This window comes from Nannospalax galili, unplaced genomic scaffold (genome assembly GCF_000622305.1).
Source record: "Nannospalax galili isolate Female #2095 unplaced genomic scaffold, S.galili_v1.0 scaffold127, whole genome shotgun sequence".
Classification (NCBI taxonomy): Eukaryota; Metazoa; Chordata; class Mammalia; order Rodentia; family Spalacidae; genus Nannospalax; species Nannospalax galili.
In genome coordinates this window covers 4164953-4182778 of record NW_008360326.1, presented here as the reverse complement: position 1 = coordinate 4182778, position 17826 = coordinate 4164953, and the positions used below count along the sequence as shown (strand labels likewise).

The 17826-nt window shown below is 53.3% G+C and overlaps 1 protein-coding gene across 4 annotated transcripts in view; it reads left to right on the top strand.

Annotated features, from left to right (window-relative positions):
- Nucleotides 1-7075: 7075 nt before the first annotated feature.
- The window catches only part of Tns1 (tensin 1), a 209401-nt gene continuing 198650 nt past the window's right edge, over nucleotides 7076-17826 (top strand). For 2 of the 4 annotated variants that reach the window (XM_029559978.1, XM_029559977.1), the window contains exon 1: nucleotides 7076-7178. In XM_029559978.1, coding sequence (XP_029415838.1) covers nucleotides 7083-7178 — 96 coding nt within the window. In that variant the 5' untranslated portion in view covers nucleotides 7076-7082. The remainder of the gene's footprint in view (nucleotides 7179-17826) is intronic. The other 2 variants (XM_029559984.1, XM_029559981.1) reach the window with 2 other exon arrangements.

The following is a 17826-nucleotide window of genomic DNA, read 5'->3' as shown; positions in this document are numbered from 1 at the left end:
AGGAGGGCAGGCTTCTTGTCTCTATTACAGAGAAGATGCTAATGGTGGCTCAGGATAGGGACACAATGTCCCCAAGGTCACATGCCCCATGCATGTCAGGGCCAAGATTTGGACTCTAGTCTTTTTGTAGCCTTTGGATCTGGATCTTTCTCTTTGGGAGATGAGAGTGGGGACAACAGAGGTGATGTTCATTTCGCAGATGAAGGCACTGAGGTTCTCAGAGGAGGTGGGCCTGAGGTATGTCCATACACAGAGCCTAGTGGGATCTCCTCCCCTCTAATGCAGGTCAAGCCAGGGTTCCGTGTCACTCACATCTTACATCTAGGGAGGCTTTTAACCTCACCCCACCACTCGGGGGCCTGAGGCTCCCAGAGGAGCTGAGCCCCAGGTATGTCCATCCACAGGCCCTAATGGGATCTCCTCCCCTCTTGATGCAGGTCAAGCCAGGGTTCTGTGTCACTCACATCTGACATCTAGGTAGGCTTTTAACCTCACCCCACCACTTGGGGTGGCCTGTTCTGGATCTATCCCAGCCCTAGCTCTTCAGCCTTGAGGGCCTGGCCCCTGACTACAGTGGTCTGGAGGTTTGAGCTTGGACCTCCCTGTGGCTGCTCATGTCCAGTCATCTGAGCCAGGGGACATGTCAGACCTAGTCCTGCTGCTTCTTCAGCCAGAAGAGGCCAGGGATGGCTTATTTCTTGCTTCAGCATCCTTGGCTGGCTGGCTGTGCCTTGTGCCATCTCTCTTCTTCCTGTGTCCCCTCCTCTCCTCCCCTGCTCTTTCTAAAAGGGGGAGCCAGCCACCTTCCAGCTCCCTCTCCTGAGCTCTACAGGCCTCGGCCTTCCTGCCCTGCCTCTTCTCTCCACTTAACAGGCCCTCTCCTTGCTCTTGTCTTTGAGGTTCCACTCAGCCCTCTCCCTCTGCCAACTTAAATCTTTCTCTTGGAAGGCCTTTCCTTCTGGACACTCTGTCCTGAGGTGGTCCCAGAGACCTGGCTTCCCCTGCAGGGCATAGAGTGAGGCTAAGTGGGGAGTGGGAGAGTTTTGTGATCCCACTTCCAGGTCCCCTTTGTCACAGAGCAGAAACACTGATTTGAAGGTGGGCTTAGGAAGGGGCCCAATGAAATGACCCAGCTGGAAAGGCATGGGCAGAACCTGTTTATCTGTCTGCACCTCCCAGCTGTGCTCAATCTCTCCCTCTGGTACCACTGTCTGCCAGTGACCGCCTCATCTCTCTGTTTCTCATCTGGGTCCCTAAGCCTGGGGCTTTAGGCTGTTCCTTAAGCCTCTCTGTGGAGTTGGGGGTGAGGCTGGCAGTGGCTGGCTGCCCTGGAAAGGAGGTGGGGGGGGCGGGGTGCAATGTGATTATACTAGCTAGTGCTGACGCAGTGGGGCTTCCCAGACCAACCCTCCTAGTCCCCCTTCCCCTGCTCTCCTTCCTCTCTCTCCTCCACACTCTCCATTCATCTTCCCCCTCCCCAACTCCATTAGAATCAATTAGATGGTCCCGCCTTAGCCTAATCTCATTGTGGGAGCTTGGGCTTCCACTCAGCGGCTCAGCTCACAGGCCTGCAGTCTTCACACTGGGCTCTGCAAGAACACCCCAGGGTGGAGGGATGACCAGGGTGACCTTGGAGCTCCTGCTTTTCCTTACCCACCATGGGGATCCCAAGTGGATCAATAGCCAGATAGCCATTGTCCTACTGGGCCTGTCCCCACACCTCCCCCACCCACCGTTAATCATGTTGCTGGCAGCTGGGTGGTGATGGAAATCATTTGGAAAGGGGCCCAGAGGACCAGAATTCTTAGCCTGGAGAACAGAGTGGTGGGGGTGGGAGGGGAGGGGGCTTGAATAACGCACGGCCAGGATCTGAAGGCATTTATTGTGCAAAAAAGAGTTACCAAGCTATTCCCCTCCAGGAAAGCCGACTCAGAGGAAATGGTCTGGAATTTGAGAGGGGGAATGGAGGTTAGGTATCAGGAGAAACTTCCCAGCTGTCAGAGATCAGAGATCTGAGTTAATGGTGGTGAAGGGACTAAGAACTCATGAACTTGTCTCCTTGGGACACCACTAGGAGGACAGATATTTCCCCCTTCCATCTAGGCGCCATATTGTGTTAAGGAAAACCAGAGGACTAGGAACAGGGGTCTCTGCCAGCCTTGGTATTGCTACTTGTTGGCTGTGTGATCCTTGGCAACCCCTTGCACCATTTAGGACCTTGGTGCCCCCTGAAAAGCAAGGATGGGGAAGGGATGGTGTTTTGTTCAAATTTAACTGGAAATTGGGGGCTGTTTTAGAGGGAGGGTCATGAGGCCCCTCGTCAGTGTGGGTGGAGTGGAGACACATAAAGACTTCACTGGGGCGTAGTAACAGCAGAACTCTGCAAATGACAGTCTCTCAACTGGCCAGATTTGAAAACAGAAAGGGATGCCCCTCCTTCCTCCCCTCCCTCTATCCCTCCCTCCTTCCTGCCCTCCTTCACCCACCCCTCCTTCCTGCAATCAAACAGCCATTTTACCAAGTAGCTCACATTTCCTGCCCACATGCCGGACCCTGTGGTAGGTACTACGGTGCCCCTTAGGAGTGACTGACAAGGTCCTCTGGAGCTGGCTTTGTGATGGGGAAGACTGTGAGGCAGTGAGCAAATATATCAACAAGGAATGGTGCCAAGTGCTTGGAGGAAATAAACATGGAAGGACTGGAAGGACTTCTGTAGGCTGGGCAGAGGAGCCTTCAACCCAGGAGCCATTACCACAGGAGTCTGTCTGAGTCAGGCTGGCTCTGTGGGAACCTCTGTTCTTCAGTGGGCAGAGTGATCTGGAGCTGGATATGAGTTCTATGCTTTGGGTCTGGTGGGTAGTTGACCTTGTGAGTGTGGCTGTGGAGACCCATCCATAGTGTGGGGGCTGAAGGGCTGGGAAGTCAGCCTAAGAGGGGGCATTCAACTGAGAGCCTCCTGGAGCCATAGGGGCACCATGAGGGAGGGTAGGGAAGCTAGCTCTTCTTGTGAGCAGTTGGCAGATGGGGACAGAGAGGGGATGGCTGGAGCTGAGCCCTTCATGAAGGGTTGGGGGAGTCCCTGGGGAGCCATGCCTGCACATCTCTCTCTAGGTGTGAAAGTGAGATCCGGAGCCTTGGATCAGATGCTCAAGGGATTCTCCCTGAACAGGGGTTGCTTTTGTCCCTGAAGACAAAACCAACCAGGGGCACTGTAGCCCTGAGGGCCCGACACAGAGGAGGCTCTGTGCTCTGCTGCCTGGTAGACCTTCCTCCCACAGCTGTCCCAGGGCACCACTGGGCCATGACCGGCTCTCTTGTTTCCCAACACCTGTGCTAGACCCTCTGGGAAACTTTTCCTTCTTCCCTTGCCTCTCTGTGGGAAAAGGGGAGCTCCCTGGCCCTGACCCAAGAATATGTTGGGGAGGGGAGGGCAGGGGGTACAGAACATGGGTGGCCTCACCCCACCAAGCTGTGGACTAGAACCTGCTTCCTGGCCCCAGCCCAGAATCCAGGCCTTGGCTGCATGAACATGTGTGGGGTGTGGAGGATGTATGAGTTACTTTTCTTGTTGTTGTGATCAAATACCTGACAAGGGGACAGGAGACATAGTTCAGAGGTTAAGAGCACTTGGATCTTCCAGAGGACCCAAGTTTGGTTCCGAGCTCCCCACTGGGCAGCTCACAACTGCCTGTAACTCTAGCTCCAGGGGATCTGATGCCCTCTTCTTGCCTCTGCAGGCACTTGCACACACATGGCAGACGCATACATACATAAATAAAAAATAAAATAATTCTTTAAAAATCTGACAAAAGCCACTTGTGGGAGGAAGGGTCTCTATTTCCTTCTTTTTATTCTGTCTGGGAACTCAGCCCATGGGATAGTGGCACCCACATTTGGGGTGAGTCTTCCCACCTCAGTTAACCCAATCTAGAAACTCTTTCACAAACATGCCCAGGGGTTTGTCTCCTAGGTAATTCTAGATTCTGTCAGGTTGATAAATAATATTAGCCATCACAGTGGAGAAAGAAATTCCTTTTCTTTCCAATGTGATGGACCCATAGCACAGCCTCCTACTCTGTGCCTGTCTGGACTCTAGTAGGGTTGGAAACCGAGGAGAGGAAGGGCAGGAGGTGTCAAGGCTGGAAGACAGGACTCTGAGTCTGTGGGAGCCTGGAGAAGGTCATATTTCATGTACAGAAACAGGGGTCTTCAGTCATTCCCCGAGCTCTTCAAATATGTGTGTGATGACACAGTGGGGTTTGGGGTAAAGTTACCTGCTGCCAAGTCTGGCAACCTGAGTTCAATCCCTGGGACTCAAATCATAGAAAGAGAGAACCGACTCCTGCAAGTTGTCCTCTGTCCTCAACACACACTATGGCATGCACATGTAACAAAAGTATCACTGAGGAGGAAGATGTGAAAAACTAGGGGACACTGTTGGGTCCCCACATAAAGACAGTAGAGAAGTCTCTATGTGGGGTCTGCTGGTGAAGGCCTGTGGCAGACAGTCCTACCTAGACTTACCTAATCCATCTCTCACACCATGTTTCACTTCTAACCCATGGTCTCCCAGGTCTGTGTATCTGATCTATGAATGAGGAACCTTGTGTCTCTGTCTCTCAGAGGTCTTAGAAGGGGAGCCAGGGAGGAGGGAAGTATATCAAGAAGCCTCTGTGAGCTGGATGCCATTTCTGGTGCCCTGAGTGTTTTGAGGGAGCAAGGGCGCCAAGACTGGGAGACTATTGAGAATTGGAGTCTTGAAAGAACAAGTAAAAAGGGTACTTGCTAGAACCTTCTAGGGGGCTATAGAATGGTTTTGGGAACATGTGGAGATCCTGCAGCCGACTCTTCTTAGAGGTGGCATTAGACAGAGGACTTGTGGAGGATCACCTTGACTTGAAGCTACCTGGGGGCATGTTGGGATACAGCTATGAGGAGAAAGCTGTGGGGACTCTCAGGCATCAACAAGCCTGGTTTCCTGTCCTGTGGACCCCACTCTTCCCTCTCTTTGAGGAGGGTTATTGGCCCCAGGTGCTTCTTGCTGGACAGAGTCTGGAAATGAAGGGTTCTGCCTCTGAGCCCTGGCCCACAGGGTACCAGACTGCAGAGGGCTGGGTCTTGCCATCACCTCTTATCTTCCAGCCTATCCTCTCTCTTTTACTTTCCAGTTTTGTGGCATGTCTTTCATACTCTCTGAAGAAAAAGCCATCTTGCCTTCCTCCCTTAGGCTATCTGAGGAACTTCCTCCAATCTTTAAAAAATTCAAGAGATTTCTTTTAATTAAGCTTTATGCCACATTGTGTGAATTAAACTCCATTTCTTCCAGTCTCACCCCTGATCTGTTTCCTGTGGTCCCCAGGTGGGAAGCTGTGGAGGATGAAGGCTCCCCACAGGCCTGGAACTGGACTGTGCCAGGCACCTCTCTGGGGAGAGTGGGCATAGACAAAGGCCAACTTTCTGGGGATAGACTCACATCATCTGGGGATAGCCTCTCCATCATTCATCTGGATTTCATCATGGTGATGGTTAGGGTTGAGAGGCCATCCTAATGTCTGCCTAGTCCTCTCTATCCACACACCCACAGTTACCTCTTCCTTCTCCTGGCTGGTTGGTCTCTGTGGTCCTTCCCACCAGGCACCTGCCTTGTCTGTCCAAGGGCAGGGAAACAAGGATAGGGCAGGGCCCAAGAAACCCTCTGCATTGCTGAAGAGTCTGGGGGTGCCAAGGCAGCTAGCAACACTCTCTAGCTGCAAGTTGAAAAAGACCCTGGTGAAGTAGAGAAGTTCGAAGAGAGCAGAACACAACCAGAAAATCTGACCCTGAGATTGGGGGGCCGGGTGGGGGTGGGTGGGGAGTCTAGGCCCGGGATTGCAGTGGTGGGAGTGGGTAGGTTGGGGCCCCAGTGGCCTGTTGCTGCGAAAGCAGCTACAACACCCCGCCCCTTTTCTCCCAGGTCCTGGCTTCCTGCCGGCTCAGTTTCTCAGCAGCCACGAGCGAGCCAGTGAGGCTCAGTGCTGACTCCCTCCTTTCCCTTCCTCTGCTCCCAGGCCCCTGGCTCTCTCTGCCTTTGTCTGCCTGTTTCTCTCTAGAGCACAGCTCCTCCGCCTCTTCTCTTTTCTTTCTAGGGTCTTGTTCTAAGGTCCCAGTGTGGTAACCCCCAAACACTATTCCCGAAATGACCCGAACTCAGGATGCCTGGAGCCCCTGCAAAGGCTGGGAAAGGCTCTGCCGGGTGCCGTGCACCTGGTAGCACAAAAGGAAAGGAGCGCGTGGCATCCCAGCAGGAGGGAGGCGCGGTCCCTCCAACCTGTTGGGGTGCAGGCGTTCCTCTTGGCATCCTCAAGCCCCCAGTCGGCAGGGAAGAGTCGGGGTGTGGCCAGGGTCAGAGGCTCCAGGTTGAGCCCTGCACACACAGGTTTCTGTTGGGCAGTGGAAGCCTTCGTTTAAGTTAATCACATTATGCTCTGGGGAGCAATCTGGGACTCCAAAGGCGCCCTGGAGGGAATCCACACGTGCACACGCGCGCGCGCGCACACACACACACACACACACACACGCACACACACGCACACACACACACACACACACACACACACACACACACACACACACACACACTCATACACTGCAGTGCGAGCACAATGCCGCCGCTCCTTCCCGCAGACTGCCGCTCCGCGCTTGGCACCGCCTCTGCCGGGTCCCCACCGCCTCACAAGTTGCTGGGGTGCTGCGCCCGGGAAGCAGGCGGCGGAGTTTGGAGGCTGGCACGTCGCCGCGGAGGGAGGAGAGAGGGAGCCGCGGAGGAAGTCCCGGAGGGTGGAAGCGCCCTGCAGCCGCCAGCAGGGGCCCGGGGGAGATGGAGCCAGGCCGGCGCCGCGCCGCGCCGCAGGTCCGCTGCCCCGCGCTTCTCTCTAGTCGGGGCAGGGCATCTCGACTCTTCCTCCAGTACTGAATGAAGCCTGAGGGGAGATCCCGGGCACAGGGCGCTCGCCTTCAGCCCCTTAGTCCCCAACTCTGTGCCCAGGTGCCGCTGGTCTCCCCTCGCCACCCGCATGCCCTGGGCACCCACTCTCCGGGGCAACATGACTCGGCTGAGCTGGTGCTTCTCCTGTGTGATCCGCTGGGGCAAGTACCTCTTCTCGTGCCTCCTGCCCCTGCGCCTCTGCCTTCGCAGCCAGGTAACAAGTCCGCCACACCTGGCGCCTTCCAGCCCTCCAGCAGACGTCTCCTTTTCCCCAGTTCCCTCAGTTTGATGGATCACCTCCCACCCTCAGGGACACAGCATCATGGTGTGACCGTTGTCATCAGTGTGAGGACTCCTGGGGAGCTCTGGTCCGTGCTGGCTGCTTCAGGAGGGGGAGTAGCTATCTCTCCTCAGTGGATATCCTCAGCCTCAGAAGTCTGAAGGATAGTCTTGGAATGGTCCCAGAGATTAGGGTACAGGGGTCCATTTTTGGAGGCTCCATTTGAAATTTCTATCAGAAGAGAAGGTGTGTTTCTGGAAAACCCTCTTCTCAATCCAGAGGCAGAGTTAAGGCAAGGAGGCAACAAAGTAAAATGCATAGGAGTGGTCTCTGATGGGCTTTGGGTCCGACCGCCCCTTATTCAGGAGGGCAGAGGGACAGTGGAACTGGATCGGGAGAGGATGGGGTCCCAGAGAGGGAGCAGCAGGTGTGTGTGTGGGTCTTGCCTGACCTACTGTACTGAGGCTGATGTACCCTGACTGAGCATCCTTCTCCCTGCGGCTCTCCCAGAGAAACCTTTGGCAGTGTTGTCAGGGTGGGTGAGGTGGGGAGTGGCCAGAATAAGGAACTGGAAACGTGGCTAGAAGTCTTGACTTCTCTGGAGAGGAAGGGGACTCCAAGGGTATGACTAGAGCCCCCCAGGAACCTCTAATGTGGAGGAGCTGCATCCAGAGGCTGAGGGCCATGGCTTTTAGACCCACTCTCCATTCCCTTGGGGAGCTAGGTCATCCCCAGAATGGGGGACATAGTGGTTCATTCTGATTAAGGGAGTCAGTGATGGAGCCAGCCTGCCTGGCTTTGAGTTCGAGCTCTCCCATGTACTAAGCTGAGGATCTGGGCAAGTAACAGCTTAATTAGTCTTCCTATCTGTAGAATGGGGATAATAAAAATTCCCACATAGATTGCTGTATTGAGTGTGAGGCAATTCATGTAGGGTGTTTAATAGCATGTCACTCTGTAGAAGGTGCTCAACAAAAATGAAAGATGTTTCTATCTTGGTCTCCCTTTTGCCTTCTTTGAGCAGGCAAGGAGAGAGTTCTCTGTTTCTTCCTCCCACTTCCTCAGGAGCTTAAACTTCTAGCGCCTTTCACAGGTGCTGCCTCAGTACCTCAGTTTCACTTTCTGCTGTTCCGCAGTGCGGGTAGGTGCCAGCAGGCTTCTGCTCCAGTCATCAAGATAGACTTTGAAATCTTCCAGCAAAATGCATCATCCCCAGGGATTGGCTGGGAGGCAGGCACTGCCACTGGGGAGTGCAGGACTAGAGCCCCAGCCACTATCATGTGGGCTCTGAGTTCAGATGTTGCAGAGACTGGATTTTTGGCTTTGGAGACAGGAACTCTGCAGGAAGAAATGGCTAGCCAGGACCAGGTCAGTGGACCCCAGCCACCTAGTAATAACCCTTCTTCATCTGCAGAGTAGGAAAGGGTCCACCCACCTCACCCCACTCTATTTCCTCCCAGGCCAGGACTCAACCCCGGCTGGATAAGCAGCTGCAGCTGCCTCCTGCAGCCTTTGAGGGCCGGAGTCAGGCAGGAAATTAGAGCTGGGAAAGAGATCAAGATCATGGAACTGAGCTCTGGGAAGGAGCTTAATAAAAATTATCAGAATTGGGCCCAGACACTGTCCCCACCCAGGGTGCTGGTGGAGGGAGGTGGGGGAAGGGGGGTGAAGGATGTGTCTAGACTCCTTCCTGTGTCCATTGAGGCTCAAATGGTGCCTGGTTGGAATTTTACCTTTGCCCCCATGGAGCACCCAGGTTTCTGGAGTGCAAGGGAGCAACCTCAGTCTCAGAGGGGTAGTGGGTATGGGGGTGGAGCAGGGCCCAGGCTAGTCTAGTCCATGTGGGGCCTCAGTGAACATCAAGTGTGTGGTGCTCTTGGCTGGAATCTTATGCCAGGGCTTGCTGAGTGGGGCAGAATACCCCATTCAATTCTTGCCTGTACCACTGTGCCATGAACACTCAGCACAGCGGTATATAGAGGTTCTGCCAGGGGTCCTAGCTCCCCAAACCTCAAAGACCACAAAGACTTCCTGTAGAGAGGAGGAGGTGGCATAGCTTGTTTGAAAGAATGAGTTTAGGAGCAGTAGCACCCAGCTCTCTTTTTACCAGCTCTTCTCCCGCGGGTTTCATCCTGAGCCATGTTGCAGGAGCGCTGATCTTAGCTCTTCCTTTTATATGTCTCTGCATCCCACCTTGGCTGAGCCAGACCCAAGCCTGGGCAGCTGACCCCCTTCCCGCAGCCTCATTGCCAGCCCTTGATTAGGAGTAGAGAGCACAGTTATCAAATCAACAAAAATGGGAGCATGACTCCTGGTCCTGGGTGACTGTGATGCTCCTGGAGCAATGAGACAATCCTCCATCTCCAGGAATGGGGAATCAGATGCCTCAGGTTCCACTGGTTCACATCCTAGCTGTGTGATCCCAGCAAGTTGTTAAACCTCTCTGTGCCTCAACTTCTTGCATCTGTAAGATGAGGGTTGGCAGGTGGTTTAAAGAGGGCATACAGTTCTGGACTAGAGGCAGTTGGCAGAGTCTGAGGGGCAGAGGATGTGGATCTAGCAGCTGAGAGCTTACAGTGCTGTAAGGATCTATGGCTACATATTTATGGGGAAGCCAGCCCTCTGTACCCTCTTCTGGCTTAGAGAAAGGCTTCAGGGTACACAGCCTCAGGGTGAAAAGTGCACTGCAGAGTTGTAGGAGAAAACTGAGGGCCCCTTTTGACTTGTGATGTCTGTTGAGTGTGGTGCTTAGGTGAATATGAGGTCTGGGAGTCATGGGCTATGGAGGTCACACCACTGCCCTTGACCATGGCGTCATTATCTGTTCCACAAGGACCTGGGATGAGGTGACAAATGTCCCAAAGGTCAGCGTCTCCTGGCAGATACTTAATTTGTTCTTCAGAGTTAAAAAAAGAAGCAAATTCTTTAAAATTTTCAATTGTCATATTTTGCAACCAGTTTTAATATAAGAACATAGATTTGGGTCTTTTCTGATTAAGTCCAAAGCTGACATTAGAGTACATGCGAGCACATGCCCCCATGGCTGGAGCCCAGGGCTCTTTGTCCAAGCTCCATAGCTGGCTTCTTGCTTGCCCCCCACCCCCTTTACCTTTTCTCAGGCCCTGAAGTCTCTTGCTGTGGCCCTTGGACCAGCTAGCTTGACACAGCTCTAATGCTCTGTGACCTTCAACTTTTGTGACAGGTGGGGACAGGGGTGGCTCAGTGCCATGGTAATAGCTGAGGGAGACAACAGCGGAGATAGCCTTGTTTCTAGGGCCTTGCTCTGGGAAGCTTTAACAAGGCAAAAGACAGAGCTGGGAGGGACCTAGGAGACCATCTTGCCTGACCATTTTACAGGCAAGGAAACTGAGGAGTAGAGGGAGCCAGGCTTAGGCAGCCAAGATCATTAGCTCATTTCTGGGACTGTGGACCCTTCCTGGATCTCTGGCAGCCACCACTGGTCCAGAGCCCATGCAGAGCCCACAACACGGCCTGTTTCCTCAGCTGGCTGCAGTGCAGGGGGCTGGAGGGAGGAGCCAGGAGGTCTCCACTGCAGAGGGGAGGGCAGGAAGGAAGCCAGTACCTGCTGCCTAGCTCTCTGGGGATGGGGGTTAAGGACAGGGTGGCACAGGATGGTGGCTGGGCTCACAGGGTCTTGGAGTCACCCACAGGGAAGCAGCCAGCTTACCAGTGTGTACCTGGTATCTGCTGCACTCAGGCCCCAAGCACAGGATGGGGCTCCCAAGATGAGCAAACCCGCAGTGAGCCTGCCACCTGCTGGAGCTCAGAGGCCCTGACCAGCAGTAAAAGAGACCCAGGGGCCTAAGGATGGATGGGCATTGCAAGCTTGGGCAAAGGTGGTAGGTAGGGTTGCCCGTGCCTATTTGAGGGGAGAGAATGAGGATATGGGAAGGAATAGGAGATGCTAACAGCAGGAGATGTTAGGACCTGATGACTGATTAGTCCAATTAAACAATCTTATCTATCTGATCTATCTATCTATCTATCTATCTATCTATCTATCTATCTATCTATCATCTATCTATCTATCTATCTATCTATCTATCTATCTATCTATCTATCTATCATCTATATCTATCTATCATCTATCTATCTATATGCCATGGCCCATGTGCGCATGTCAGAGGAAAACTTGTGGGCGTCAGTCAGTCCTTTCCTTCTACCATGTGGGTTCCAGGGATTGAACTCAGGTTGTCAAGCTTGGTAGCTGATGCCTTTACCAACTGAGCCATCTTGTCCTTCCATGTTTTATCTGTTTTTCAACAGGCCCTGGAGCCTGCAGTATAGCAGGCCCAAGGGATACAAACACAGGGCACATCCTTGTCCAGGGAACTCTCCCATGGCTGGCTCAGGGAACACATAGCTGGCAATAAAGGAGGACTGGAAACAAGGCTGGAAGAGAATCATTACATAGAGATGTGAAGGCTAAGTTTAACAGTCAACAGGGAGAGAGTTGTTAGGCAATAGGAAAGACTTCCTCATAAGAAAGGGTTAAAATACAGGAGAGGCCTTGTCAAAGAAGGTGGGGGACAGGGGGAGGATTTAGAAGACAGGTTCCTCTGAGGGGATCCCTAGCACTACAGTTATTGGCTTATATTCTTGGTCAAAGGGAAGGAGACTGTAGAGCCCCTTCAAGGTATGTGAGAGGCCAAACAAGTTGGTGTCCCTGAGACTGGGTCTTTGGCCTGTTTTCCCAGCCTTTCTGAGAAACTCCAAAGTGGTTTCTCAGAACCTTCCAGATAGCAGCTGGGAGGCATGTCTTTTGTGATGGCAGCAGTCGAAGACTGTGGGAGCAGGCAGGGGAGCTTTTGTGGCTGGGCTATCAGGGCTGAGCTAGTTGGACCTTTGAGCATCTCCAGGGGCTTAGGAGAAGCGGATTCAGCAGGAGTGGTGATGGCAAAGGAAGGGATCAGGGCATTCAGAGAGCCCTGCTGTCAGCCAGGAGAGAGAGGGATTTGGAGGGGTGAATGTTTGTGGACACTCCTTGTGGCTTTGTCAGCTACACAGGGAACATAGATTCCTTTTAGAGCTGCTGTCAGTTTTGGCTCCAGCAGGCAGGTGTGGGAACCTGGGGCTGGGGTTGCAGACAGACATTAAGATTATGGCAATGAATACAGACTACTTTTGCCAGCCCCACAGCTCAGCTGAAGGACCTAGAAAAGGATGTAGAGGGATCCTCATCCTGACTCCACTCAGGCATCTGCTCCAGGAAGGACCAGAATTAGATACCTCACTTCAGCAGCATCCTCTTCTCCCTATCCAGTCACCAAGTAATGATGGTTAGTCCCTTGTGGGGAGCTGAGTATCTGATGGGGTAGGATTTTCTTGGATGAGGAGGGAGTGTGTTATTTCCTGGGTTTTCCAGGTGAATACCTTGGCTAGATTGTGGATTAGGAGCCTGGACACCTGGATGGGCAGGTCCCTGTGACCTTGGAGTTGTGCTGTATATGGCATTGACAGTATCAAGGCATGGTCCTGGGTGGGTGGGAGAGAATCAGAGGACATGGAACACTTTGTTCATGTGGCCCAGGCATGCACAGCATACTCATACGTGTACATAGGAACCCAGGCCAAGGACTGAGTGACTCAGTCCAGGCAAATGGTCTCCAAGTGCCTACTCTGGGCGGGGCTCTGTCCTTGGCCTTGTGTGTGTTTGGAAGTTGGACTGTGTCCTGCTGTGTACTATTCACAGAGGGTGTGGGCTGATCCCCTGTCCCTCCCTGGATAGCTCCAGTGTAGAGCTGTGATTCACAGCCTCCACCCACTCCTCACTTGATCCAGCCAGACCAGAGGGGGAGGGAAGGGGGGGAGGGGGATGGTTTATTATTTTTTTTGGGGGGGTGGATCCAGACAACGGGGACCTGGGGGCAGATTCTGATGGATTGTGAACCCTATCTTCTTTCCAGCCTTTGTCCTTTTGGTCAGAGGTGGTGGGGCAGAGAGGGTTAGGGGGAAGAGGGCACTGTGGGGAGGGCACTGCATGAGGAATGGAGCGAAGGCTAGAGCTGGGCCCAGGAGGGGAGGAGAATGAAGAAGAGGAGGAGGAGGAAGAGGAGGAGGAAGAGGAGGAGGCGGAGGAGGAGGAGGAGGAAGTGGGGAAATGCAAACCAAATGTTGGCCCAGGGTACAGTCAAGAAAAACAGACTCTGGCAGGAGCCTCCAGCGGGTTCCCTTTCAGAGGGCAGGAAGGGCTGGGACAGATGTTTGGAAGAAAGAAAGAGAGGGGGAAGAAAGAAATAGGAAAAAAACTGGGATGAAATCCACGGCCTAGGGGCAGGGCCTTGCCTCCCCTTTACCAGCTTTTCCTTTGTTAAGTCCTGTCCTGTCCTGGGTCTAGAGCTTGCCTGTGGCAGAGGGGTCTGTCCTAGTTGCTTGTATGTAAATGAGTATGTGTTCCAACGCCACGGAGCCCCAGGGTGTGCATACTGTGCCATTCGAATCTGTCTGTTCACTGGTGTTCTGGAAGGTTCTGGAGTGGTGCCCTGCACTGGTCTGCATTTTGGAGCAGACCTCAGGCTGCAGACTCCCAGATCTAGAAGAGGCAAGAGGGGGCTTCAGTAGTTTCCATGGGTGCTATGCTTATGGAGGGCGTGGCTTCACAGAGCCCTGCCTTTCAGAGACACCTCATGTCCCTGTCCCCTTCACACCCCCTACTAAGCCCAGCTTCTTACTCCCCCCCATCCCTGGCCACCAGTGGAGTCTGGGAAGAGAAAGGAGAGAGGAGGCTGGGACAAGGGGGAGGTGTGGGGGGAGGAGGAGGAGGAGGAGAGAGGGAATCTGAGGCCCAGATGCTGACTGAGCCAGCCGCTGAGGAATTGGCGCTCCTTTCTTCGCGCTTGGTGGGTGTTACAAGCTCAGGGGGGTTATTTGCAGGCCCCCTCGAGGCCTGAGGCACAGGACCGAGTGAAGATGACGTGGATCTGCTTGTCCTGCATGCTCTGGGTAGGTCCTTACTGCTGCTTTAGCTCCGAGAGGTAGCATCCCTATTCTTCAGCTGAGAGCCGCAGTGGGAGGAAGGTTGGGGTGAAGGGGGTATCCAAAGAAGGGCAGACTGACTGGAGTCTTAGGGCCCTGGTTCTACTTCTGTGGGTCCTTCAGTCCCTCCTTTTCCTCAGCCTGCCATTGAGTGCAGGCACCGTGGGCAGAGGAAGCCATTGAGAAGTTTTTTTCTTTTGAGAGCCTTTTTGCCTCCACTACTGGGGTGAAATTTGTCACTGCCTTCAGCAGGTCAGTGCATAAATCTGAGGAGGGGTCAGAACAGGGAAGGGAGTTGGGGGACACAGAACAGTCATCTAGAATATTAAAAAAGCCGTGTTGAGGGGAACGTTTCAGTTACTTTTGTCCCTTCTAGATCCTTCCTTTAAAGTCCCCCATCCTTACCAACCCCCACCCCCCATTCATGGCCTGCTCTTGCTCAACTCATCTTTGGGAAGGTGTGTGCAGGGCCAGGGACTCTGGAGGTCTGCAGACAGGTCTGGGGATCATGAAGGAAGGTTAAGCCTGGAGATGGTCGTAGTGGACAGAGGCTCCCTGGAAGGGGGATGGGAGAGAGCCTGCTGCTGTGTGTGTGTGTGTGTGTGTGTGTGTGTGTGTGTGTGTGTCCCTTTCTTAGAAGGTATGCACAGGGGTCAGGAGGGTGAGGAAGTCATCACTTGCTGAGGTTTCTGAGAGCCATAGCTGGCTTGGGGGAGGGGGCTTCAGACCGGCATCCAGATGTGGCCTGTCTGCCCCTTCCCTGTTCTGTCCAATCAGTCCTCAGGAGGCTTGGTAAGCTGAGGGCAAGCTGAGGGCAAGCTGAGGCTGAGGGCAATTCCGGGAGGGACTGGGCGGCCAGGGGCACTTTGTGGGGAAGGGTTAGGGTCTTGGGTGGCCTATGGGCTGGGTGCTATGAAATGTCTGAATTCTAAACTGAGGAGCCTGGAGTGTCCCACACAGGGGATACTCAAGTAGTTGGCTGAGCTGCTACTGCCTTGGCAAAGTTTATGGGCCGAGGATGCTGGTGGGTAGGGAGTCCAGAAGGAAGGATGACATCTAGAGGGCTCAGTAGGCGTGTCCACTGAGAGGTTTAAGAGACGTGCCTCACCCTAGTGTGCCTCAGTTTCCCCATGGGCAGAGAGCTTGGCAGGAGACACCTTCCCTGGGAACAGGAGCTGGTGATTAGAGCAGAGGTAGATGACTTCCCTTGAACTTTTTTGAGACCAATGGGGCCTTCATCTTCCCCTCCATCCTTTTCCAGCCCTTTGTAGTGCCCTAGCTCCCAGCCCACTGCTGGCCTTCATGGCCTTTCTCCAGGGCACAAGAAGTGTCTTGACATGCAGAGGCTCTATCTGAGGGAGCTATACCAGAACCCTTCTTCCTGGGTGGCCTTGGCCAGGTTGGGGTGTGTTGGCAGTAGGGAGGGAAAGGAGTTGGTGTCACCAACCACAAAAGGGGCCTAGAATTCATTGGGCTCTTCTAGGGAGCCAGCTTGCATTGAGAGGTACCTGCTGGTGGCAGATGTGCGCACTTTGACACCAGGCAGTGCCAGGCTCAAATCCTAGCTCCATCGTTTACCAGATGGGCAGTATGGTTAAGACAGCTCCTGCTCTGAGTCTCGGTGCAGGGGAGGCACTCAGGAAATGCTGGCTGCTCTCCCCTCCTGCCTGGCTCAGGAGATCCAATGTACACAAACGGGATGGGGCTGGATCTCACTGGGAAGGGCATGGTGGGACAGGACCCATGTGGGCTGTGTCTCTCCTGACTGCCCAGGCTCTCCACCCAGCTCTCCTGGAGCCAAGAACTAGCTGGCTATGGAGCCTCAGGGAGGCCAGTCGAGGCAATGTCTAGAGGAGGCAGGTCTTGTGCCCAGGGTGAAAACATATGGGTATGCGGGTTCACATGTTCTATCTGGGGAGAACTGCAGATATTGAGTCCATGAGGTCGCACATCTGTGGCACAAAGTCCTAACAAGCCCCAAGAACCAGTATTGTTTCATCAGCTGAGGACCATAGCTATGTATTCTGCATAACTTCATTTTCTCATCAAATGCTTCCACTTGCTATTATTATGCAGTCAAAGAGGGTTTATTTAGAAAACAATTACACATCTATTAATTGAATGTGTTGGTGTGGGGCACTGGAAGCAGATTGTAGCTCTTCTTTCCAGAGGGGCCACTGGTTCTCAGAATGGCCTGAGGCAGGGGCTGTATAGCCAAGGGATGGACCTTTGACTTTTCTCAACCTCACAGAAACTTGGGTTTCTGTTCTCTAAGGCCAGTTACAGAAAGTGACAGTCCTGTTTCCTGAGCTGGGATTGTGCCCAGGGCTGAGAGCATATTCCATCAGAAGGTTCCTCGTGAGCCCTGTGTTCCTTGAGCAATGTAGCTCCTTAGGTGATCTTCTGTTCTGAACTCTCTCTTTACTTCTTTTCACCTGACTGAGGGAGTGGGGCCAGGCTTCAGGGCCCTAACTTAATCAAACTCTCCTTTTGGAAAGGTTCTCAAAAATGAGAGGCACCCAGGTGGGAAGAAAAAGCACACAGTCTTTCTTTGGGGTGGAAAGGAAATGCCTCGTGCCTGAGTTTGACTCTCATCCCATTATTTTTAGCTGTGCGACCATGCCTGTGCCCTTCACATCTCTTTGCTCTTGGTTTCCCTACTTACCTGTAAGGCTGGTAGATTTTTTTTTCCTTTACTGCTGGACATGGTACCTAGGGTCTCAGACATACCTTCTGCCACTGAGCCATGACTCCAGCCCAAGTTGTTAAACTTCCAATGGTAATCTATATGCATTTAGGTAAATGCCTCTCACATACACTATAGCTCAGTAAATATTAGTTCTTCTTACAGCATGATACACTGTCAAGGACACCCATCAAGTGAGAGTCAGGTTAGAACCTGACCGCCTGCCTCCCTGTCCAGGCCATTCGGGGAGTTCTTTAGGGCAGGGTATTCAGGAGAAATGTGAGTGGGGGTTGTAGGAACGGCACAAAGGCTCTCAGTGTGCAGCCTTCCCCTGAAGGGGTCAGATCATGACTTGCCTGGGTACAAATCCTGGCTCTGCTACCAACTAGCTGTGTGTTCCCAGGGGCTTTCTTAGCCTATCTGTGCCTTATCCATCCATGTATGTTTCCTCAACTTCTATAATTTCCTTTGAATCTCACTGTGATTCTGTGAGGTAGGAAGGGACAAGCAGTCCATATGAAGTTAGGAGAAGGGGACTCAGGGAGGGGAAGCGGGCTGTGCAGAGCCACCTGGCCACTGGGACTCAGTGTTCCTGAGAAGCAGAGGGAATGGGGAGGGCATTAGAGCTCTGGGGGAAGGGGATCTTGGGCCACCGGCCCCAGGAGTGAGAATGGTGTCAGGAGGTCCCAGGATGAAGAAGCCAGCTAGCTGCTTGGCCACCCAAGCTCAGCCTGTCACACCTCTGTCCGTCCACTGCTTGATAATGGGGGCAGGGGGTGCTACTTGCTTCTAGCAGCATGCAGACAATGGAGTGTTCTCCATGTATGAGTGTTGCCCAAAAGGGGGGCTAGGACTGAGGGAGAGAAATGGTTAGGAAAGATTTCTCAGGATTTTATATAT